Raw genomic sequence first — 25,159 nt, forward strand, 5'->3', positions numbered from 1 at the left:
AAATGATGTTCTTTGTATGCCCCTGGAGGTGGGCATATTAAAATTGCACTATCCATTGTATGCCCCCGAAGGTGGGCATATTAAAGTTGCACAGTCTGTGCATGCGTGTGTCCATGTAAATTCTTGTCTGGGCTGTAACTCTGCCATCCATAAGGGATTTTGAAATAACTTGGCATAAATGTTCACCATAATGAGGCGACATATCATGCGCAAGACCCAGACCCCTAGCTTCAAGGTCAAGGACACACCTAGAGGTCAAAGGTTAAAACAGGGTCTTTTTAGTGTCTGGTCCATAACGCTGCCATCCATGAAGGGATTTTAAAATAGCCTGGCATAAATGTTCACCATTATGAGACGACATGTTGTGCGCAAGACCCAGGCCCCTAGCTCCAAGGTCAAGGTCACACTTAGAGGTCGAAGGTTAACAGGGTCTGTTTCGTGTCCGGTCCATAACTCTGCCATCCATGAAGGGATTTTGAAATAACTTGGCATAAATGTTTACTATAATGAGACGATTTGTCCTGCGCAAGAATCAGACCCCTAGCTCTAAGGTCAAGGTTCATAACTGCCATTCATCAATGGATTTTGAAATTACTTGGCATAAATGTTCCCCATAATGAGACGACATGTCATGCGCAAGATCTAGACCCCTAGCTCTATGGTCAAGGTCACACTTAGAGGTTAAAGGTTAACATGGTCTGTTTCTTGTCTGGTCTGTAACTTTGCCATCGGTGAAGGGATTTCAAAATTACTTGGCATAAATGCTCAGGGGTTATATGTCACTAATAGTGACAGCTGTTGTTTATATATGAAATACCAGAAAAGTTTTAGCACAACTCCTCTCAGGACTGCATGTAACTTTAAATTACTTTTCTGTGTGAATTCTTATTAGATGTCAAAATGAAATAAAAAACTATGAATTATGTCTTTCCTAAAAAATTCCTCATTGACAGTGTTTGTCTATGTTCTACTCTTTTTATCCTTTCTAAAATTGTACTTTCATTTCAGTATGTGACATCACATTTGTCATTTCTGCAATATGTTTTGCAAGAGGGTGTACTGTATTTGCCGTGGAATCGTGCAAGAGAAATCTGGTCTGCTCTCGTTGCATCTGGAGAGGCTTGTACCTGGGATAGAGAGGTAAGGGGTGCAAAATACAGCACATGTACAATATTAATAATAAAAGTTTGAGATTTTTTTATAAATTTGCCAACCGCGAACTAGATTTTGCAAAATGTTTTATGCAGAGAAATGACCTGTTGCAGACAAACAGTTTTATGTGATAACCTGTACTGCCTCTGTTTTGTGGAAAAGGGAGATAAATCTAACAAAAATATCAGTTTTATTTTATGTGTTTTGTAGTCTGTTGTAAAACTTTTGAAATTTTACTACCTGGCTTTAAAGGAACCTAAAATGAATACTACACAATAGACAGTGCACTTAAGGTAGTTTTGCATGTTTGGATCAAAATTTTTTCTACAATGTAGGATTTGATTAAACTCCAATTTTTCAAAACTTCAAAATATACCTAGAAAATCAGCAAATAAAAAGATAGGGTCGTGTGCTTGATTTTTTGCTAGGCTGGTTTGAAAAATTTGGACCTCACGCAATATTTCATAATGGGAGTCTATGGGAAAATCATAACTTTCATAACATTTTCGAGAATAGAATTTTTTCTACAATGTAGATTTTGATGAAACTTCTCACAATTGTAAATAAACACATGGCCTATAATTTGGTGAAATAAAATGCATAGGTCTGTGTGCTTACTTTTGAGATATTTTACCATGATTAAAGGGAACCGAGCATTTCACGTTAATTTTAAGACATTATTTTGATTTTTTTAATGTGCCATATGTTTTAATATCATATTTTGAATTTAGAAATATAGCAACAGTACCATTATAAAAAATTTACTCACAGGTTGTCATTAATTCATAAATTTATTTTCATTTCCGTACGCTGAATCCAGGCTTTATTCTACGTTTTCTGGATAAATGACGTTACGCCATCACTTCCGGTTTTTCAAACGTGCAGAACTACCTTAAATGAATAATGTATGATTTTATATTTTGCTAGACATGTTATGAATGGTTCAGCAAAGGTTTGATGGACCTGGATAATGAGACACAGACCAAACTCTTCCAGAATGAACTCCTTAAACTAGACCCAGCCAAGATCAGTGAGAAAGGTAAGACACACCAAACACTTGTCTTTAACCAATATTTTTCAATATTTTTCATTAAAGGGCCTCTCCTGCATTCTGAAAATAACTTTATGCCAAATGTTGTTTTTTTTTCGTTGACCAAATAATAATGATTAAGATCAGTCTGTTTTGCTGTGTTAAATTACAACACAGTTCATAGAGAATTCTCTGGTTGTCACCATTCTGACCATTTTCAAACAAAGCTTTTGGTGGGAGTATGAATCACATATGGTGATAGCTGTAGTTAAAATATGTGACAAGATGTTCACGTCTCATCTTGATGTCTTTTCTACCGACTGTTCTTTAACAACTAAGTGAATACTCCCAGTGCACTGATTCCCTAATTTATTATTGACCATTTAATTTTCTGACAGTTGTAACTTTTGTAACTTTATTTCATATTATTTTATTGATTTTATAGAATGATTTCCATATGTATTTATGTTTTATAACTTGTTTATTTATCATAATACAGGGTTTGGCTGTTTTAAAACATATTTTGAGAATGTGAACAAGAATGATCACAGACTAAAGGAGTCAGGGGGATCTTTGGTTTGTATTTTTATCACAGTTTCCACATTTTTTTGTACCCCCCCATGAGTGGTGGGGGCATATAGATTTGCTCTTGTCCGTCCGTCCTTCCGAGAATGTTGTGTCATGCCTAGCTCCAAAAGTGTTTGGTGTAGAGTCACAAAACTTAACAGGATTGTTGGTCAGCATGTGTAGTTTTTGCACCTGGGGTTTCGCGTCCGGATTCATTCAGTTGTGTAGGAGTTATGGCCCCTGACTTTGTAAAAATTGGTCATTTTAATGTTGTGTCATGCCTAGCTCCAGAAGTATTTGACGTAGAGTCACAAAACTTTACAGGAATGTTGGACAGCATGTGTAGTTATGCACCTGCGGTTTTGCGTCTGGATTCATTCAGTACTATAGGAGTTATGGCCCCGGACTTAGTAAAAAATTGTCATTTTAATGTGTCGCATGTAGCTCCAAAAGTATTTGACCTAGAGTCACCAAACTTTACAGGAGTATTGGTCAGCATGTGCAGTTGTGCACGTGGGGTTTCGCGTCTGGATTCATTCAGTCATGTAGGAGTTATGGCCCCAGACTTAGTAAAAAAAATGTCATTTTAATGTTGTGTCGCGCGTAGCTCCAAAAGTATTTGACTTAGAGTCACCGAAGTTTACAGGAATATTGGTCAGCATGTGCAGTTCACCTGGGGTTTCACATCCGGATTCATTCAGGATTGTAGGAGTTATGGCCCCTGACCTAGTTAAAAATTGGTCATTTTAATGTTGTGTTGCGCGTAGCTCTGAAAATATTTTACCTACAGTCATTATTTCACTACACAAGACCAGACTTCTTGTCCAGACTTACTCAAAAAAAAAGTTTGTTAAACATGTATGTTATAAAACAGAGGATTGTTTTATAGCCTATGAAGTGTTCTCTTTAGGATTTTACTTAGCTAGGCCATAGTTATAGCCAACTAAGTGAAAAATACACATAAGGTTCTTAAAAGTTTGTGTTGCAAACATCTTAAACATTGTTTAACCTGAGTCATTAAACCATGTTACAGTGGCAGGCGTGGGGGGCACCTGTGTCCTATGGACACACATCTAGTTTGACATTAAAATAGGGAGTAGTTAATCGGTATAGAGTTAGGACTTTTGACCTTGCAAGTAACAGGTTTGAATTTTGGATGAAAGGGAAGTTTAGGACAATTCCTTAACAATGCCCGGTTGGTGGTCATACACCAGGACGCAAGTAGTTAGGCATTGCTTAAAGATCAAACTAGTGAATGTGAAATAAGGTGAGCTAAACATTTCAACCTTTAACCTTTGGATGATGATATATTAGCACGAGTTCCTGGGCCTTCTGGCTTTCAGTTCTAGTGTCAGACAACAAACCTGGAGTTGCGAGTTCAGGCCAATGCTCCTCCAGCTAAAGTTACTAATATTAAGATAAGAGTCCCATGCATGATTGCTTTACACCTGACATGCTAAAGAACCAAGGAATCTGAGCGTCTTCTGTATTTTGCATTATCCTCCAACTAAAAGTTACTAACAGTTTCGTGGAGGAGTCCTCTGTATGAGCTACCAGTGGCAACTATTGATAAGTTCACACGCAGGCACAGACCCACATTTTCTAGCTACATTTAGATTTGTAATGATATGTAGACATAACATTGAATTGTTGGTTTTTAGCTCACCTGTCACAAAGTGACAAGGTGAGCTTTTGTGATCACGCAGCGTCCGTCGTCAGTCTGTCCGTGCGTGCGTGCGTGCGTAAACTTTTGCTTGTGACCACTCTAGAATGTTCACCTTGATGATATCTAGGTCAAGTACAAAACTGGGTCACATGCCTTCAAAAACTAGGTTATTATGTCAAATAATAAAAAAACCTTGTGACCTCTCTAGAGGCCATATTTTTCAATGGATCTTCATGAAAAATGGTCAGAATTTTTATCTTGATGATATCTAGGTCAAGTTCAGAAGTAGGTCACATGAGCTCAAAAACTAGGTCACTGTGTCAAATAATAGAAAAAACGACGTCATACTCAGTTCATGTGGGGGCAGGTGAGCGATTCAGGACCATCATGGTCCTCTTGTTTGTTTAAGAAATCTGTACGAGGTCATAGTATGCAGCAAGTTTTAAAAATATGGAGCATATCTTGTGAATAAGTAAAACACAGAATTAGTCAATGTTCTATCTTATCTGTGGTTAAAACAATGTGTTAGTCACTTAAAATCTGCAGATTATATGTTATTTTACAGGTTGTTGAGAAGACAGAATTAATGGGTCTAGATTTTCTCTGGGAACTTTGCCTCAATACTCCAGATGAAACAATAGCAGATAGTGCAATACAACTTCTCCTCAACATGTCCTATACAAACCTAGCATCAAGACTGAAAAAGGTATATATATAGAACAAATAAAAAAGAACCCGGAACGGGGACAAAATATCGTAAAATTATAAAATGACTTCACACACTCGCTTAGTTTTTTAGCTCACCTGAGCAATGCTCAGGTGAGTTTTTCTGATCGCTCGATGTCCGGCGTCCGTCGTCCGTCGTCTGTCGTCTGGCGTCTGTCGTCTGTCGTCCGTCGTCTGTCAACATTTAGCTTGTGTATGCGATAGAGGCTGTATTTTTCAATTAATCTTCATGAATAATGGTCACAATGATAACCTTGATGAAATCTAGGCCGAGTTCGAAAATGGGTCATCTCGGGTCAAAAACTAGGTCACTAGGTCAAATCAAAGAAAAACCTTGTGTATGCGATAGAGGCTGTATTTTCCATTTAATCTTCATGAATATTGGTCAGAATGATAACTTTGATGAAATCTAGGCCGAGTTCGAAAATGGGTCATCTCGGGTCAAAAACTAGGTCACTAGGTCAAATCAAAGAAAAACCTTGTGTATGCGATAGAGGTGGTATTTTTCAATTAATCTTCATGAATATTGGTCAGAATGATAACCTTGATGAAATCTAAGCCGAGTTCGAAAATGGGTCATCTCGGGTCAAAAACTAGGTCACTAGGTCAAATCAAAGAGAAACCTTGTGTATGCGATAGAGGCTGTATTTTTCAATTCTTCTTCATGAATATTGGTCAGAATGATAACCTTGATGAAATCTAGGCCGAGTTCGAAAATGGGTCATCTCGGGTCAAAAACTAGGTCACTAGGTCAAATCAAAGAAAAACCTTGTGTATGCGATAGAGGCTGTATTTTTCATTTAATCTTCATGAATATTGGTCAGAATGATAACTTTGATGAAATCTAGGCCGAGTTCGAAAATGGGTCATCTCGGGTCAAAAACTAGGTCACTAGGTCAAATCAAAGAAAAACCTTGTGTATGCGATAGAGGTGGTATTTTTCAATTAATCTTCATGAATATTGGTCAGAATGATAACCTTGATGAAATCTAAGCCGAGTTCGAAAATGGGTCATCTCGGGTCAAAAACTAGGTCACTAGGTCAAATCAAAGAGAAACCTTGTGTATGCGATAGAGGCTGTATTTTTCAATTCTTCTTCATGAATATTGGTCAGAATGATAGCCTTGATGAAATCTAGGCCGAGTTCGAAATTGGGTCATCTCGGGTCAAAAACTAGGTCACTAGGTCAAATCAAAGAAAAACCTTGTGTATGCGATAGAGGCTGTATTTTTCAATTCTTCTTCATGAATATTGGTCAGAATGATAACCTTGATGAAATCTAGGCCAAGTTCGAAAATGGGTCATCTCGGGTCAAAAACTAGGTCACTAGGTCAAATCAAAGAAAAACCTTGTGTATGCGATAGAGGCTGTATTTTTCAATTGATCTTCATGAATTTTGGTCAGAATGATTGCCTTGATGAAATCTAGGCCGAGTTCGAAAATGGTTCATCTCGGGTCAAAAACTAGGTCACTAGGTCAAATCAAAGAAAAACCTTGTGTATGCGATAGAGGCGGTATTTTTCAGTTGATCTTCATGAATTTTGGTCAGAATGATTACTTTGATGAAATCTAGGCCAAGTTCGAAAATGGGTCATCTGGGGTCAAAAACTAGGTCACTAGGTCATATCACGTAAAAACCTTGTGTATGCGATAGAGGCTGTATTTTTCAATTGATCTTCATGAATTTTGGTCAGAATGATTGCCTTGATGAAATTTAGACCAAGTTTGAAAATGGGTCATCTGAGGTCAAAAACTAGGTCACTAGGTCAAATCCAAGAAAAACCTTGTGTATGCAATAGAGGCTGTATTTTTTAACTGATCTTCATGAAATTTAGCCAGAATGATTACCTTGATAAAATCTAGGCTGATTTCGAAAATGGGTCATCTGGGGTCCAAACTAGGTCACTAGGTCAAATCGAAGGAAAACATTGTGTATGCAATAGAGGATGTATTTTTCAATTGATCTTCATGAAATTTGGTCAGAGTGATTGCCTTGATGAAAACTAGGTCGGTTTTGAATATGGGTTATCTGAGGTCAAAAACTAGGTCACTAGGTCAAATTAAAGAAAAATCTTGTGTATGCGATAGAGACTGTTTTTTTCAGTTGATATTTATGAAATTTGGTCAGGTTGATTGCCTTAATGTAATCTAGGTCGAATTTGAATATGGGTCATCTGAGGTCAAAAACTAGGTCACTTGGTCAAATCAAAGAAAAAACTTCTGTATGTGATAGAGGCTGTATTTTTCAGTTGATCTTCATTAATTTTGGTCACAATGATTGCCTTGATAAAATCTAGGTCGAGTTTGAACATGGGTCATCTAGAGTCAAAAACTAGGTCATATCTAAGAAAATACTTGTTTTATTGCAAGAGACCAATTTTTTGGTCCAGTCTTAATGAAAATTGGTCAGAATATTTGTTTCCATGAAATCACTAGGTCAAACATGTTTTACACTGTTATGGAGTGTTTCTTAGGTGAGCGACCTAGGGCCATCTTGGCCCTCTTGTCTTAAATTTTAATACAAAAGTCACAAACTAGTTTCGCCGTGAATGGCTCATCAGTGTGTCTAAATATATAACAATAAGAGAAAGGGAATTAATTCAATAGAAATGACGTTGACGTCAGGGAAACAAGGGACGTAATTTCGACGTCAAACGGGAGTTAATGACGTTATAATGTTATTTATCAATCCGTATCATGTGAAATGTTCCGCATGTTTAATTTCGGTTTAAAACAGTCAATAAAGTATTTTTCTTAAAGAAAAATACTTTATTGACTGTTTTAAACCGAAAAATAAAACCGAATAAAAAGAAAAATACTTTATTGACTGTTTTAAACCAAAATTAAACATGCGGAACATTTCACATGATACGGATTGATAAATAACATTATAACGTCATTAACTCCCGTTTGACGTCGAAATTACGTCCCTTGTTTCCCTTACGTCAACGTCATTTCTATTGAATTAATTCCCTTTCTCTTATTGTTATATATTTAGACACACTGATGAGCCATTCACGGCGAAACTAGTTTGTGACTTCTGTATTAAAATTTAAGAAAAACTAAGCGAGCGTGTGAAGTCATTTTATAATTTTACGATATATATATATATATAAACCTTCTGTGTTACATAGTCAAAAAATGAATTTGTTGACAATTTATTTATTTATTTTGTTGGGTTTAACATTTCACCAACACAATTATAGGTCATATGATGACGTTCCAGCTTTGATGGTGGAGGAAGACCCCAGGTGCCCAGGGTTTTTTCTAGCTAATTTGGGAACATAGCCTATACCCCTAAAATTGGGAATTTTTACGCGTAAATGTTCCACATTGGGAAATATTTAGTCCAATGGGATATAGTAAGGATGTGTTTAAGCACTTTCTCATACACTTGTTTCACGTTTTAGAACATCTTTAACATACTTCCATTACAAAATTGTCCATAATTTGGTCAATTTTTGTGCAATTTTGATGAAATTTTTTTCAGAATGTAGATTGGCAATTTTTGCACTCATTTTGGGAAAAACACATACTTTTTGGCATTGGGAATATAGCCGAATAACGGCTATAAAAACGGCCGAAAAAAAACCCTGGTGCCCCTCCGTGCATTATTTCATCACGAGTGGGCACCTGGGTAGAACCACCGATCTTCTATAAGCCAGCTGGTTGGCTTCCTCACATGAAGAATTCAACGGCCCCAGTGAGGCTTGAACCCACATCGATGAGGGGCAAGTGATTTGAAGTTGGCGGCCACGGAGGCCCCAAATTTGTTGACAAGGACAATATTCATTGTGATAAACATGTTTGAATTTACTGATATTGTTTCTAGTGTTACAATGTTTAAGTATTATTGGTAGTTTATATCACTAGCAAAAGATTAAATTGTTTCATGCTGAAAATGTAATGTAGTTTCTTACAAAATATATTGTTTAGGTAAATGTATGATTCATTACAGGACCCTGTGAATTTACATAAGAAGTTCATCAATGAATGTCAGACAAGATTGGAGGTAGGTCATGTTTTAAGTGTGCGAGGTAGGTTACGTTTTATGTGTGAAAGGAAAGTCATGTTTAAAGTGTGCAAGGTAGGTCATATTTAAAGTGCGCGAGGTAGGTCACGTTTAATATGTGCAAGGTAGGTCACATTTGAAGTGTGCAAGGTAGGTCTTGTTTAGAGTAGGCAAGGAAGGTCATGCTTAAAGTGTGCAAGGTAGGTCAAAAAGGGTGCAAGGTCAGTCACAAAGTGTGCAAGATAGGACATAAAATGTACAAGGTAGGTCATGTTTAAAATGTGCAAGGTAGGTCATGTTTAAAGTACGCAAGATGGGTCATGTTGTGAAGTGTGTGTTCAGGAGTATTTTCTATAGTTACAGGACTTCTTCATTACATGTTATATAAGACTGTAAGATGGCAGAGTGCATTTTTTATTGTGCCACATATTCATACCTGTCTTGTTATTGAATTAGAAAGTGAGAACACTGCTTTACAGATGAACTGAAAATATGTTGTAAATCCTAGCAGAAGTACCAAATAACTCCAACATGTATTTCATTTGCTTCATGTTTATCCATTGTTTGCAGATGGCGATGATAGGTGCAAGTGGTACAGCTATATCACAGGCAGTTCTCAGTGCCACCAAAACACTGACAGCAGTGGTTGTTCCTGAAGTGGCAAATATATCTGTCCCTTCAAAGTAAATAGTCTTTAAACATTTCTATGTATATCAGAATTATGGATTTAAATTTGAATTTAGCAGGACCTATATCTAGCCAAATATTACTGTCAACCAGGTGGAAAAAAAACTCCTCAAGAAAATTTTATTGACAATTTTATTATGGAATGTCTTCCATTGTAAACCATATTTAAGACTGACAATTTTGCATATTGGAACATGTATTAATTTTATTGGGAAATATGTACAAGTTTCGCAGCAGAGATATTTGCATGACTTAAGGAGCACAAAATTACTCTGCAAAAGAGTAAGTGTATGTTTTTCTCTGCAAAGACTGTAACTTTTATGATATATGTTTGTCCTTTAGCTGAGCATTATTGATTGTGTTTCAGTTTTCATGAACTTAGTATAAACAGGACAATACAATTAAAATTAACACGCAGAAAAATGTTGATGTTTATGGTTCCATTGTAGCATAAAAGAATTTGAAAATGACTTCACGTATATAATGAGTATATGAATGATTTGGGCATTAGCAGTTTTTATGTGTTTTTTTTTTTTTTTTTTGATATTTCAGATCAATAAAGTTGTTGAACATTGAGAGATTACTGTGGATTGCAGAGATGTATGTACTGAACGTCGAGGAGACCCATGTGAGCCCCAGAACAATTCTCCCTCATGGTGCCTCATTTCAAGGACATCAGATCAACCTTTTTATAACCTGTGATGCACCAAAACAAGAGTTCATGCTTGTTGTAAGTTATTTAAATTTTCTGTATGAATTTTAAGTTTTCTGAAATTTCTTTTGAACATTTGACTTTACATAAATTTGATGTTATGTTTAAAGTTATGACTTCATTTGATTTTTGGTCACAATGAAATTGTTCTATGTATAATCTCATGAAACTGTTCTATGTATAATCTCATGAAACTGTTCTATGTATAATCTCATGACACTGTTGTATGTTTAATCTCATGACATTGTTCTATGTGTAATCTCATGACACTGTTCTATGTATAATCTCATGACACTGTTCTATGTATAACACTGTTCTATGTGTAACACTGTTCTATGTGTAATCTCATGACACTGTTCTATGTATAATCTCATGAAACTGTTCTATGTATAATCTCATGACACTGTTCTATGTATAATCTCATGACATTGTTCTATGCGTAATCTCAGATGTTTTGGAAGTTTATTTTGAACTTACTCTTCCCTTTCAGTACTTATTTCGAAAGTCATTTTATTATTTAAAATAAATACCGTAAAAATGAATGAATATGTACCGTTGTACAAAAAAAACAGTGAAAATTTTATATGAAAAAAAGTTTGTGGAAAAAAGAATGTCAGAGAAGATCATTGTTTTGAACTGGACACAAAGTTTGAATTTTTGAATTTGTTCACTCCTGTGATTCAAAGAATTAATACCCATTTCCATATACTGTGAAATCATTAATATTCATGGGGGACTAATTTTCGTGGATTTCGTGGTTAGTCAATCCACAAAATTTAATCCCAACGAACAAATAAAATTCCCATTCATTTTATGTTCAAAGTTGAAATCCACGAATTCATATCCCCACGAAATTGCCGTTTAGACAAAAACCACGAAATTTGATGCCCACGAAATTAAAAGATTTTACAGTATACAGTATCATGACATTGGTAAGCTGAATTGCAGAGTAATAATAATAATTATAATCAATGGAGGCAGTTTTATACTTGAATTTATTGGTGTTTTCAGTTATATTTTTGTAAATATTTGTTACAGTGTCACAGCAATGAAACGCTGGGAAATGTTAAAGTGAAGATAGCCAATCGTTTACGACAGAGTACAGAAAACATACAAGTTGTTGCTCAAGAAAAGTTTGTCAGCAGTGTGGTATGTTTATGACCTATTTAATTACCTGTAGTAACAATGTTTTTATCAGTCCTTGTGTGTTTTTATGTTAGATATATTATATAATAGCTATTCAGCAGGTTTAATTACATTTAAGTGATTGGCTGTTTTGACCATTAGCTGCATTACTCGTGTGTCTGTTGAATTTATTACATTTGGAAATTTTTAAGCAGATGTAGTGGAATCAATTTATTAACAAACGGAACATGCACCATGGGTCAAAGTTTCTTGTACATAAGCAGAAATAGCTTAACCTCAGCCTAAATAATTTGTAATGTTAACAGAATGAGTAGTGTGATCAACTGTGGTTGCAGACTTTAGATAACATACCTTGTACATGTACTGCATAGGTTGTAACAAAAATTGGAAGATAATACGTGTATTTCAGCTGTATGGTAACATAGGTCAGAAAGTATTGCATATAGTTCAGCTTGTTAGAAAGGTTAGAAGTTATTACGTATACTTCAGCTAGGTAGTAACAAAGATCAGAAGTTATTACATTTATTTCAGCTGGGTAGTAACAAAGATCAGAAGTTATTACATCAGTTAGACTTTGAAGACAATCAGACGATCCAAGTACGAATGGTCACACCCTCCAGTACTGCAAGTACTTCACAGTCAAAAGAGGTATGTTAGTCTGATTTATCTTAAATATTATTATGCCCCCCTTCCAAGAAGGAGGGGTATATTGTTTGCAGATGTCGGTTGGTAGGTCGGTCAGAATGTAGACCAATCCGTTTCCGGATGATAACTCAAGAACGCTTGGGCCTAGGATCATGAAAGTTGATACGGAGGTTGGTCATCACCAGGAGATGACCCCTATTGATTTTGAGTCAGTATGTCAAAGGTCAAGGTCACAGTGACCCTGAATAGTAAAACGGTTTCCGGATGATAACTCAAGAACACTTGGGCCTAGGATCATGAAAGTTGATAGGGAGGTTGGTAATGACCAGCAGATGACCCCTATTGATTTTGAGGTCAGTATGTTAAAGGTCAAGGTCACAGTGACCCTGAACAGTAAAACGGTTTCCGGATGATAACTCAAGAACACTTAGGCCTAGGGTCATGAAAGTTGATAGGGAGGTTGGTCATGACCAGCGGATGACCCTATTGATTTTGAGGTCAGTATGTCAAAGGTCAAGGTCATAGTGACTAGGAACAGTAAAATGGTTTCCAGGCAAAAATGCTAGTGTCAGGAAAATTTATAGTTAGATTGGCCATGACCAGCAGATGACCCATATTGATTCTGAGGTCATTAGGTCAAAGGTCAAGGTCACATTTGCCAGGAACAGTTAAAATGGTTTCTGATCTTCTTGTCCAAAACCATAGGGCCTAGGGATTTGATATTTGGTATGTAGCAAAATCTAGTGGTCCTCTACCAAGATTGTTTAGATTATTTCCCTGGGGTCAAATATGGCCCCACCCCGGGGGTCACATGGTTTATATAGACTTATATAGGAAAAAACTTTGAAAAACCTCTTGTATGTAAAAAATTCTAGCATTAAATTGCTTTTGTCGTCGTTTTCAGGGAGTGTTTTAACAATAAACAGGTGTGAAAAGGGTGATTTTCCAGCTTGCATGCTGTTAACACACCTTTTTACATATGCATGTCCCATGGCAAAGTGTAAATGTATTATGGCGCCATATCAGATAATTCAAAAGGAATTCATATCAGCATGATCAAGAAACTCTCTTGCATTTTATGAATATTTAATGACATTGATAAACTATTAATCTATTGTTTAGCTGTTTACTCATTTTATGCTAGAATAGCATGAAAGCCTGTTTGTTTTGTATTATAGTATCTGCAGAATTGCTTAGGATATGTTGGTACCATTGTCCTTTCAGGCTCATGTACAAACTAATCCATTGGGATCTGCAGATGTTATTACATGAAAAAACATGCATTATCACTACATAAGAAACTTACACTTGCTTGACTTCTGTATATTTTCTCCTACAGGCACCAGGGACTCCAATGTCAAAGCAGACATTTGACCTTGAGCAAGAGAAGATGTTGCCAGGGGTAATTATGGCGGCTGGAGGTCAAGTGTTTGACATGTTGTATCAACTCTCAGAACTTGAAGAGACAAAGTATGTTTCTACATTTCCTTATGTTATGTTAACAAATTTAAAAACTAAACTTATTGAGGCATCCCTACATGTTTTGTATTTACTTTGGCTGTAATCATAAAGTAATTAGCAAATTCTTCAGAAAGATTGTTAGAATGTCGAACAATCTCAAGTTTTATCAATACTTTTATTTCTGTTGATTTAGTTAGAAACATAAAATAATAATGTATAGGATATTTGATAAGTTAATTATGTAATATGTTGGACGATTTCAGGATAACAACGCGTGTAAGGAAGTTGTTAATGCTGATACCCACAGACCCCGCAGTCATAGATGCCCTAGATTCTGTTTCAACAAGGGTATGCATCTTCCTGATATTACATAAAGAAAACAGTTTTGTATGCCTACATCAGACCTGTTTAATATATGTCTACAGATTGTCCGTAGTTTCTACGAATTTGTGTTTAAAAATACGGACTACAATTTACCAAAATACTATGGAAAATTGCCTCAGAGATCGGCCAATATCAAGGTGGTGCATTAAAATCACGAGTGGTGAAAATGGAAATTTCTACGTATTACTTTGTTCTAAATCGAAACCTTTCTAGAATTTTGACTGGTTCGGATAATTTGCCTTCGATTCAGGACGCAAAAAATCGATACCAATACTCATTCTGCGTTTTATGTAACTGCATGAGATAACGCATGTAATAAACATCTTGACACATGGGTTGCTGGGAAAAGAGTAAGCTCTTACTGGTTTCTTTTAATTACTACTGATTAAACGATTTTATTCCTATAATTTTCGAGAAATAAACAAATCGGCGAAACATTAAATTGTATTCTTTTTTTAAGTTTTTTGAAATCGAAAGTAGGTTGTCTGCTGTCAATCTGCCATTTTTCATGAAATGATTTTAATAAGAGGTAATGTCACCCTAAACTTTAATATGCTGCTAAACTGTCTTCTTATCATCACAGCATATTATTGAAACTGGAGATTTGGGCAGTGTTTAGAAAAGTGTTATCATATCCGGATATAATATTTTTGGATATATATCGAGAAGCTGTGTTCTCACTGTTCTGAAATTTTAACATTAAAGTAACAGACATGATTATAGATGTTATTGTGACAGAAATGATTCTAGAATTTATTTTTATAACACATACATATATCAGACTTATATTCTACGGGAGGCATGACCAGAAAGTAAAAATACATAGTGACAATCATTCATAATTTGGATATTGTAATAGGTAATATTTAGACATTGAAACATATTATTTTCAGTCAGAAAATGCACCAAAGGCTCTGTTAAGGGCCTACATTTTCAAAATTTTCTTTGGGAATGATACCACAGGAGAGGGTATTCTCGGCCCCCCCCCCCCCCCCCCCCCCCCCCCCCCATCCACACCCCATATTGCCACTTTGCAGTTTGATGTGCCCTTTTACCAACTGCCACACTGCCCATTTACAAAATCTGACTGCAGCACTGTTTTACTAATGGAAATTAGGAAAAAAAATCAAAGCAGGAGGGAACACCCCTCCCCACACCCACCCTGCTACTGACCGTGTAAAAGTGGCTCAAACTTTTTTCAGCCCAGTCTGTCTACTTGGATCAAAATGGATAATTGAAAGTATGGTGCAGACTTTAATTTGCAGTATATTTCGCCAAAATAAAGGAAACCTTGCCAGCAGTATTTAGGCACATACACTGCCATATGGCCTCAACACGACTTTATACGTAGTAACTACTGACAGATGGTCAAAACTACTGATAAATCACTTAAGGACTACTGACATGGTTTTGGAGGGGTAAACAGGTCTGCTACATTGTAAAATATATTGAGAGTAGAAATTTTAATGTATATCCACTGAGCTTTAAATGAACCTGTTTTCTGTCCTATAATCTCATGAAATATACATTGGTATATGGCGGCATACTTTTAAGCGCCCCAGAGCACATTGTACTCAAGACAGTGATTTTTTTTCCCTTTTGGGAAAAGGTCCGGTACCAGATAAATTGGGGAAAATAGCGGGGTTTTTACTCAGATTGGGAATTTTTACAGTTAATTCATAACATCATTTAGAATGCTTCTTCCTTTAATTCCATGTAAATAGCATCAAACAAACTGTTTAAGTGGTTAAATCATGGTGAATATCAATGTAACTAAGTTTTCCTTCTGCAATCATCAAAATGCAAACTTAATTTGGTCATTTGGGGAATTTTTGGATGATAATTGGGAAAAAAGACTGTATTTTTCAATATAAAAAGATTGTATTTTTCAATTGGGAAAAGGTCCTTTTAGGGGTACTTTATAAAGAAGGAAAAAAATCGCTGCAAGATGAGCTATTATGATCACTCACCATCTGTCATCTGACCTTCTGTAGTCTGTCCATCGATATTTTCTTTAAAGACATCTCCTCTAATCACTTTTCCCTATGTTGTAGATTGTTCAAATTATTACTATTTGTCAAAAAGGTATGGCCGCCAGAGGGAATGGTCACTTTTCCATTTAAGTATATAATGAAAACTTTAATAAAATTCTTTTTAACAGAAACTACTGGCCCAATTTTAAAATGACTGTTCATAAATGATCTTCGATGGATGAATACCTTCAGTAGTACATTTTAACAGTTTGTACCAGTTTCTATGTGGAAAAAACTAACCATCATTTTGAAATAAACTTGAGATTTGTTTTCTGAATGGTTTCAGCTACCAACACTTGGATCATCAGATGATCTCAGTCCAAGATCGAGCCCCAGGAAGTCAACAGCAGCACCCAGTCCCAAACAGACACCTCAGGAAACACTTAAAACTCTTTTTGACTGTTCCAGTCAAGATATGTCAGCTTTCAGAGTATTGTATAACTTGGAGGTAAGTGATGTATTTCAGCCTTAAAAGTAAATGTATAGCTTGGGAGGTCAGCAGAATATGACAGGTTTCAAAGTAAATATCACTTTAATATAAGCCAGATACATCAGTGTAGAAATACGATGTTTTTGGTGGTAAGCTTGATATTTTGGCTCTCTGAGAACTTGTTTTCATTTCCAAGATTTTAAGCAGAAGTAAATTTTATTGAATTACCTACTGATATGGGGTACATTATGTATGTGATATAACTACACATGTTTGAGGTATTTATTTATTTCAGGTTTTAAGTAGCAAGTTAATGCCAACATCTCAGGACATGGGTTCCAAAGTGAGTTCACAAGCATTTTTTGAAGACTTTCTTGTAGCTGGAGGTCTGTCTACTGTAGTGAATGTGCTACAGCCTGAGTCACTCCACCAGGACATCAACTATGTCACAAGACAGGGGTGTTACTCTGTTTGTCTGCAGCTTGCAAGGTAAGGTGGTTGTTGAAATGTTTCTTCATTTGACATGCACTTTTCCCTAAGCAGCTACATTTAAATTATTTAATTTTCTATCATTCCTCATCAAATACTACTTAAATATTAGCCTTTAAACTTTACAACATTTGTCTTGAACACAAGTGCAGAGTGTTAACTTTCTTGATATCCTAAAATAGTTTTGACCATTTTTGCAAATTTGTATGAAAAGCAGTGAAACAAATATAATTATGAAGCAGTCATTCCTGCAAATGAAGTGACTCAGTGCAAGCTTTATAGATTGCTGTAAATGTTTATTTATTATTTGTTTCTATGTAGAGATGACATTTCTTGTGTTTCAGATACCTGCTGTGTGGTCAAACTGTGACAGGAGATCTTGCCTTCACCCCAGCCAAAGATGACACAAAGTTAACCAGTACAGGGTCAGCAGGGGCCACAGTGGTGCCGGCCACCCCACCTGTAGGGACCCCGGTGATTACATTATCCCCTCTGACTGTTGATACCCGTACTGCAGGCAGTCATGCTGTTCAAGTAAGTTCTATATTGTTACGATTCAGAAGTTAATTACAGGACTGCTTTATTTGTGTTTAGGTACTATTTTCTGAAATTTTTAAGAAATTTATCACTAGTGATGATATATTCAAAGAGTAACCATTATATGTATATGTTTACAGGCTCTGCAGTTGTGCTGCAAACTTTAGCAAAGAGAATATTAGCATTAGGAGATTAAAGTATCAGAGGAACATTTTCATCTGAAGTCTGTAAAAAAATGTTTTTGTTTTCAACTTACTCCTCATTACATTACAACAATTTTCAGACAATGGGTGTTCATGACTTTACTGAGACAGTTTCCTGTTTTATGAGAGTTGCTTGGGCAGCTGCAGCAGGCAAGCTCCACCTTCTCAGTTCCCCTCAGCCAATCAGAGAAAGTGCCACTGCCTATAGTTGTGGGAGGCGGAGCAGACAAAGTAGTACAGGTATGTTTTATAGGTTGTGTTTTTGTCAACACTTAATAAAGAGGTCTGCTCTTGTTCATAATGAAATTAATGTTTCTTTATTTACATGTACATTGACATTAGCTGTCTCCATATAATATTTGATTCTGTGGTAAATTTCAGTAAATGTGAAGGAGAAAGAGTCGTTTTATATTCTTTCGCAATTTTAGGTAAAGTCAGCAACACCGTTAAAGTAACATATGCACATTGTCTAAGTAGCAGGTAATCTGTTGATTTCTTATGCTAGAGCATGTCAGTTATTTTTGCCCAACTGGATAGCTTAGGGGTAGAGTGCAAGAAATTATGTTCTTTATGATGAGTGTCTGAAGAAAATGCCTGTAAAGTTATTTGGCCTTCATCTCTGATAGCTGTCGGGAAGTTGTGAGTTACTTGAGGATAACTGGTTAATTCTGATAAGGAATCAGAAAAAAACTGCCTATATTAACTGACTGCGGTATATAGCTAAAATAGGGTTGAAAAAAGGAGGAGTTATACCAAACAAAATAGAATTTTAATTTTACATCCTTGTCTTGATCCAAATCTCCCTTTGAGAAAATCAGAAAACAGAATTACAAAAGCGTGCTATAGTTAAAATAGTATGCAATTGTAAAAATATGGCATTAGTTGTTATCAAGCCCATCAGAAACATACTATGCAATGCCAGTTAACTTTGTAGAAAGAAGAGTCAACAAAATATACAGGTGTGTTCTAAGATAAATTTTGTTACAACACTTAGATTAATTGTCATTGGGATTTGTTTTAATCATGAAAGTTAGTGTTTATACATTTATATTCACAAAATTTCAATTGATGTGGGTGGATCATAAAAAGTTATGATTTAAGAATTTCGGTCAGGTTTAGAAATTAAATTGGTTATGTGAACAATAACATTGTTAAGTGATCACAAACACATAGATGAAATAGTAATACTGCTGAATGAATATGGCATGCATTATGGGCAAACCCCTCGAAATCAAACTACATAATCAGTGCTTGTCTTTGACAGGATCTCAGGGTAGTACAGGCAGTGAGAGTGATTGTCAGAGTTTACATGGAGGAGTGTGTGTCAAACAGAACTTTATTTCTACCAAAGATTGCAACATTGCCAAAGAGGCCTTAGAAATTCTTGTAACATGTCTTCAACTTCGCAGTGAACTCATTGGTAAGTATATATGCTGAACTGCTGGAAAAATCCGGAACAAGTTACTTTGAAAAATGGATGGAGCATAGGATTTTTCACCCAGAGTTTGTATGGTTCAGTCCACCACTGTTAGAATTTAATTGCCTACTTAGGACCTAAATACTGTAGCCTGTATTCAGCCTTTCTGAATCTGAAATTTAGACTGTCAGATAAACAGTTCCTCATTGCTTTGTTCATATTGCACTTATATTTCTGATACTTTGCTTTGGGTTGTAGTAGAAATCCAAGCAAAATGAAATTTTAATATCCTTAAGTCCAAGTCTAACTGTACTAAAATATTAATTTCAGCTGCGTTCTACACTCTACCATGTGTAAGTGATTTCATTATTGACATTTTGGTGGGTTGCTCACAGAGTGATATACGTAGTGCAGCAGCAGACCAGTTTTACCAGCTCAGTCAGTCCGAAGTTACACATCTAGAATCATCCAGTAACCCACAAACACCCCACCATTTTCTGCTACAAGTACTGCTGAAAGCTTACCTTCCATTCTGGGTCTCATCCTCATCAACACGTGGAGCTAGTCAGAGGTACGGCGACTCCATTAAGTCATGTATTTTAACTTAATTTGACATTTTTGAATTTTATTGTATGTGCAAGGGGCACTTATTGTGGAAATGTAGCTCTGTCAACCACAGAGGCATGAAAAACATCTTGTTATAGTATCTTACTTCTAACTAGACTAATATCTTACTATTTCTACAAGTTTTATGTATGTATGTTATTCCATGAAAAAATGGGGGGAGGGAAACTTGTCAACACTCACAAAACAAAACAATTATTTACTGTCTTGTCAGAGGTTCTTTATGACAGTATTAGTGGTATATTACACTAGTGTGTAGCAGTTTCTAGAATTTACCGTCTGAAGTTAATATGTTGCAAGAAGTCTATTTCCTATTTCAGGTTACTAAGTCAGTGTTCTCAGTACTTTGATCTCAGATGTAAATTGTTAGAAAATCTCTCAAGTAAGTATTTTACAGTTTAGACATGTAGTCATATATACTAATTTACATTTGGTGCTCAACACAGGATTAGTATATCACTTTATGTAAAACAGAGTGGAGTCATATCTCATAATTCAGCATTTAACTTTTGTCAGTTAAAATATTTTGCTTAGAATTTACAAAAGTCAGTTTTATTACATTTAAAAGCTTGTAGTTGTTTTAACATGATTTAAGATAATAGCAAGTATGCAGTGAATGACAAGTTGAGCCAAAGAGCTCACTTGGGAGAGTAAAATAGTTCTGATGCTTTTACCTTGGCAAGTCCCAGTTCTATGAGATTACCTGATTTAAGAAAGTCAGTGTGAAGTTTTTCTTTCCCTGCCGCATGTTATTTCAGGAAGTTTTGTTACTTACAAAGAACTAATACTTGCTAGTACATACCTGTTCAATTAAAGGGTCGCTATAGTACTTAGTGAATTACATAAATGTTTTGTTAAGCCAAGTAGAATAATGGAGGGAAAACTTGCTTGTTTCAGCTGTAGATCAGAAGCAGTACCAGGTAGATATATCTGGCATGCTGGAGGACGAGGTCGCCTGGTTATCTAACTTTGTACCGACAGAACATCCTGACCTGAAGGAAACAGACAATTTACTGTTAGCAGGACATCTAAAATTGATCAAAACACTGTTCACGTGTGAGGAGATCTGCAAGGAAGAATATGGTAAGCTTTGTTTCTATTTGTAATTTGAATGTGGTTTAAGGCTGCTGAAGTTCTGGTTAAAGAGGGATTAACATTTTGTATTAATCTTTTTCTCTAAAAGTTACATTCTCAAAAGAAAACATACTCAGAAAAAATTGGCTCTGATGTAAGAGATTCTTTAGATATGTTTACTGAGTTTTAGGTAAAAACCCATGATTTGAAAATGGGAAGTGTTTATTTTCCTCGTAAAAAGAACGGTTCAATTGCAAGTGATATTGTATGTGTTTTGTAATAGATCAGATATTCTACGTTTTAGGAAAGTCATTAGTTCATGATTTACTACATGACTTTTTGTTCCCGGCTTCAAAGACAATGATGGACAGTATGAATGGAGGAACCAATGACCTTCTTCTTTCTGAGTTCAATCCTAAGTAAGCTAAGTTGCTGTTATTTAATTTTATGATTTTTCAGGTATTTAACATTTGATAACCCATTTTTGATACTTCGTGTATATTTGTTAAATTTCATTGAAGGAAGAGTTGACAAAAAACCTAAACAAGCAACATTTTTAATAGACTAGTCTTAATATCGCCAGTTTATGATAGGCTTGTTCTGAGTTCTGTCTTAGACTTGACCTTGGTCTGTATTCATCAAGGATTTTAGTCTGAAACTTCTTTGATTTACTACATAACTGTTTGCCTTAAATTTGTACATCATACATGGATTTCCTTGAAACTTAGCGCAAATATTGTATATACTACAACAGTAAGCTGTGAAAAGTTTCAGCTAAGTAAACCCATAAGAAAGGAAGTAACTGTAATTTGAATTTTTGTGGTTTAAAGTCTGTCTTTAATTTTAGATGTAGAACAATAATGAATACTGACCTTAATGTGTGTTGAGACTGGTTAAAGTCAAGTTTTGTGATTGTGTGATGAGACCATGTATTTCTAACTATAAATCAAACATGTATTTTTAGCTCACATGTCACAAAGTGACAGTGTGAGCTTTTGTGATCGCGCAGCGTCCGTCGTCCTTGCATGCGTCCGTGCGTAAACTTTTGCTTGTGACCACTCTAGAGGTCACATTTTTCATGGGATCTTTATGAAAGTTGGTCAGAATGTTCATCTTGATGATATCTAGGTCAAGTTCGAAACTGGGTCAACTGCGGTCAAAAACTAGGTCAGTAGGTCTAAAAATAGAAAAACCTTGTGACCTCTCTAGAGGCCATATTTTTCAATGGATCTTCATGAAAGTTGGTCTAAATGTTCACCTTGATGATATCTAGGCCAAGTTTGAAACTGGGTCAAGTGCCATCAAAAACTAGGTCAGTAGGTCAAATAATAGAAAAACCTTGTGACCTCTCTAGAGGCCATATTTTTCATGGGATCTGTATGAAAGTTGGTCTGAATGTTCATCTTGATGATATCTAGGTCAAGTTCGAAACTGGGTCATGTGCTTTCCAAAACTAGGTCAGTAGGTCTAAAAATAGAGAAACCTTGTGACCTCTCTAGAGGCCATATTTTTCAATGGATCTTCATTAAAATTGTTCAGAATGTTCATCTTGATGATATCTAGGCCAAGTTTGAAACTTGGTCTTGTGCGGTTCAAAACTAGGTCATTAGGTCTAAAAATAGAAAAACCTTGTGACCTCCCTAGAGGGCATATTTTTCAGTGGATCTTCATGAAAATTGGTCAGAATGTTCATCTTGATGATATCTAGGCCATGTTCGAAAGTGGGTCACGTGCGGGCAAAAACTAGGTCAGTAGATCTAAAAATAGAAAAACTTTGTGACCTCTCTAGAGGCCAAATTTTTCAATGGATTTTCATGAAAATTAGTTAGAATGTTCACCTTGATGATATCTAGGTCAGGTTCGAAACTGGGTCACGTGCGGTCCAAAACTAGGTCATTAGGTCTAAAAATAGAAAAACCTTGTGACCTCTCTAGAGGCCATACTTTTCATGAGATCTTCATGAAAATTGGTCAGAATGTTCACCTTGATGATATCTAGGTCAAGTTCGGAACTGGGTCAAGTGCCTTCAAAAACTAGGTCATTAGGTCAGATAATAAAAAAACCTTGTGACCTCTCTAGAAGCCATATTTTTCAATGGATCTTCATGAAACTTGGTCAGAATTTTTATCTCGATATCTAGGTGAAGTTCAAAACTGGGTCACATGAGCTCAAATACTAGGTCACTATGTCAAATAATAGAAAAAAACGACGTCATACTCAATTCAAAACTGGGTCATGTGGGGACAGGTGAGCGATTCAGGACCATCATGGTCCTCTTGTTTGAAATGTGTTAACCAAATTATGATCATCTCAAGTCTGAATGCTGTTGTTACTTATAGGTGCAATAAAACAGAGTCAAGGATAGCAGCATATGAATTGATCACTGAACTAGCAAATGAATCTCTGAGCAATTTGAAAGATGTCTGCAGTCAACTAATAGAGATGCATCACCAACCTAATATTGACTGTGCCAATGAATGGGAGGTAAGTAGGATTGCCCTAAAGACTCCTAAGAGATATAATGTTTCTGTCGGACAGTCATTGTACCCCCCCCGAACAACAGAGTTGTAAGGGGGGTATACTTGTTTTAGGTTGTCTGTCCGTCCGTCTGTCTGTAGACAAAATCTTGTGCGCACCATCTCTCCTCATCCAATTGACACAATTTAATGAGACTTCACACAGGTGATCAGTAACAACAGTAGTTGTGCTTGGTGCATGTTAGGTTCTTTCAGAAAAAAAAATTGCAGAGTTACGGGACATTGTTTTTTGTTACTTTACTATATACATAGAGTCTGCATATGCAATCTTGTGTGCGCTAAATCTCCTGAACCCACACACACAATTAAAGGAAACTTAACACAAGTGATCAGTAGTAATCCTAGTTGTGCATGGTGCATGTAAGGTTCTTTCAGAAAAAAATTCTGCCCAGTTATGGGACTTTGTTTTTTGTTAATATACTATATACATACAGTCTGCATGTGCAATCTTGTGCACACCGAATCTCCTGAACCCTTCCACACAGTTTAAATTAATGAAACTTTACACAAGTGATCAGTACCAACCCTAGTTGTGCATGGTGCATGTTACATTCTTTTTGATACATACTCTGCAGAGTTATGGGACTTTGTTTTTTGTTACTATACTATATACATAGGGTCTACATATGCAATCTTGTGCGCGCCTAATCTCCCGAACCATTGCACACAATTTAATGAAACTTCACACAAGTGATCAGTACCAACTTTACTTGTGCATGGTGCATGTTAGGTTCTTTCAGAAAAATATTCTGCAGAGTTATGGGACTTTGATTTTGTCACTATACTATATACATACAGTCCACATAATTATGCAATCTTGTGTGCTTAAAATTGCAATATACAGTGTCAGTGCATGCAGGGGGAGGGGGGTACATTCATCACCTTCAGTGATAGCTCTAGTATTTTTATGCCCCCAAAGGGAGGCATATAGTTTTTGAACCGTCTGTCGGTCTGTCAGTCTGTCCGCAATTTTTGTGTCCGGTCCATATCTTTGTCATCGATGGATGGATTTTCAAATAACTTGGCATGAATGTGTACCACAGTAAGACAACGTGTCGCACGCAAGACCCAGGTCTGTAGCTCAAAGGTCAAGGTCACACTTAGACGTTAAAGGTCATTTTTCATATAGTGCATTCGTGTCTGGTCCATATCTTTGTCATCCATGGATGGATTTTCAAATAACCTGGCATGAATGTGTACCACAGTAAGACGGCGTGTCGCGCGCAAGACCCAGGTCCGTAGCTCAAAGGTCAAGGTCACACTTAGACGTTAAAGGTCATTTTTCATGATAGTGCATTCGTGTCCGGTCCATATCTTTGTCATCCATGGATGGATTTTCAAATAACTTGGCATGAATGTGTACCACAGTAAGACGACGTGTCGCACACAAGACCCAGGTCCGTAGCTCAAAGGTCAAGGTCACATTTAGACATTAAAGGTCATATTTCATGATAGTGCATTGATGGGCGTGTCCGGTCCATATCTTTGTCATTCATGCATGGATTTTAAAATTATTGGGCATGAATGTGTACCACAGTAAGACGACGTGTCGGGCGCAAGACCCAGGTCCGTAGGTCAAAGGTCCTAAACTCTAACATCGGCCATAACTATTCATTCAAAGTGCCAT

The 25,159-nt window shown here is 36.2% G+C and overlaps 1 protein-coding gene across 1 annotated transcript in view; it reads left to right on the plus strand.

Moving 5' to 3' along the window:
• LOC123525239 (ubiquitin carboxyl-terminal hydrolase 24-like) overlaps nt 1–25,159 on the plus strand; it is a 90,365-nt gene that overhangs the window by 16,762 nt on the left and 48,444 nt on the right. Inside the window, exons 16-36 of the mRNA XM_053538030.1 lie at nt 1,009–1,140; nt 2,080–2,191; nt 2,682–2,758; nt 4,981–5,121; nt 9,100–9,153; nt 9,724–9,836; nt 10,393–10,570; nt 11,591–11,701; nt 12,230–12,346; nt 13,683–13,813; nt 14,068–14,152; nt 16,508–16,669; nt 16,947–17,140; nt 17,485–17,674; nt 17,961–18,120; nt 19,145–19,300; nt 19,628–19,868; nt 20,242–20,303; nt 20,819–21,004; nt 21,300–21,414; nt 23,335–23,479. Of these exons, the coding sequence (XP_053394005.1) occupies nt 1,009–1,140; nt 2,080–2,191; nt 2,682–2,758; nt 4,981–5,121; nt 9,100–9,153; nt 9,724–9,836; nt 10,393–10,570; nt 11,591–11,701; nt 12,230–12,346; nt 13,683–13,813; nt 14,068–14,152; nt 16,508–16,669; nt 16,947–17,140; nt 17,485–17,674; nt 17,961–18,120; nt 19,145–19,300; nt 19,628–19,868; nt 20,242–20,303; nt 20,819–21,004; nt 21,300–21,414; nt 23,335–23,479 (2,862 nt within the window). The remainder of the gene's footprint in view (nt 1–1,008; nt 1,141–2,079; nt 2,192–2,681; nt 2,759–4,980; nt 5,122–9,099; nt 9,154–9,723; nt 9,837–10,392; nt 10,571–11,590; nt 11,702–12,229; nt 12,347–13,682; nt 13,814–14,067; nt 14,153–16,507; nt 16,670–16,946; nt 17,141–17,484; nt 17,675–17,960; nt 18,121–19,144; nt 19,301–19,627; nt 19,869–20,241; nt 20,304–20,818; nt 21,005–21,299; nt 21,415–23,334; nt 23,480–25,159) is intronic.

This window comes from Mercenaria mercenaria, chromosome 3 (genome assembly GCF_021730395.1).
Source record: "Mercenaria mercenaria strain notata chromosome 3, MADL_Memer_1, whole genome shotgun sequence".
NCBI lineage: Eukaryota > Metazoa > Mollusca > Bivalvia > Venerida > Veneridae > Mercenaria > Mercenaria mercenaria.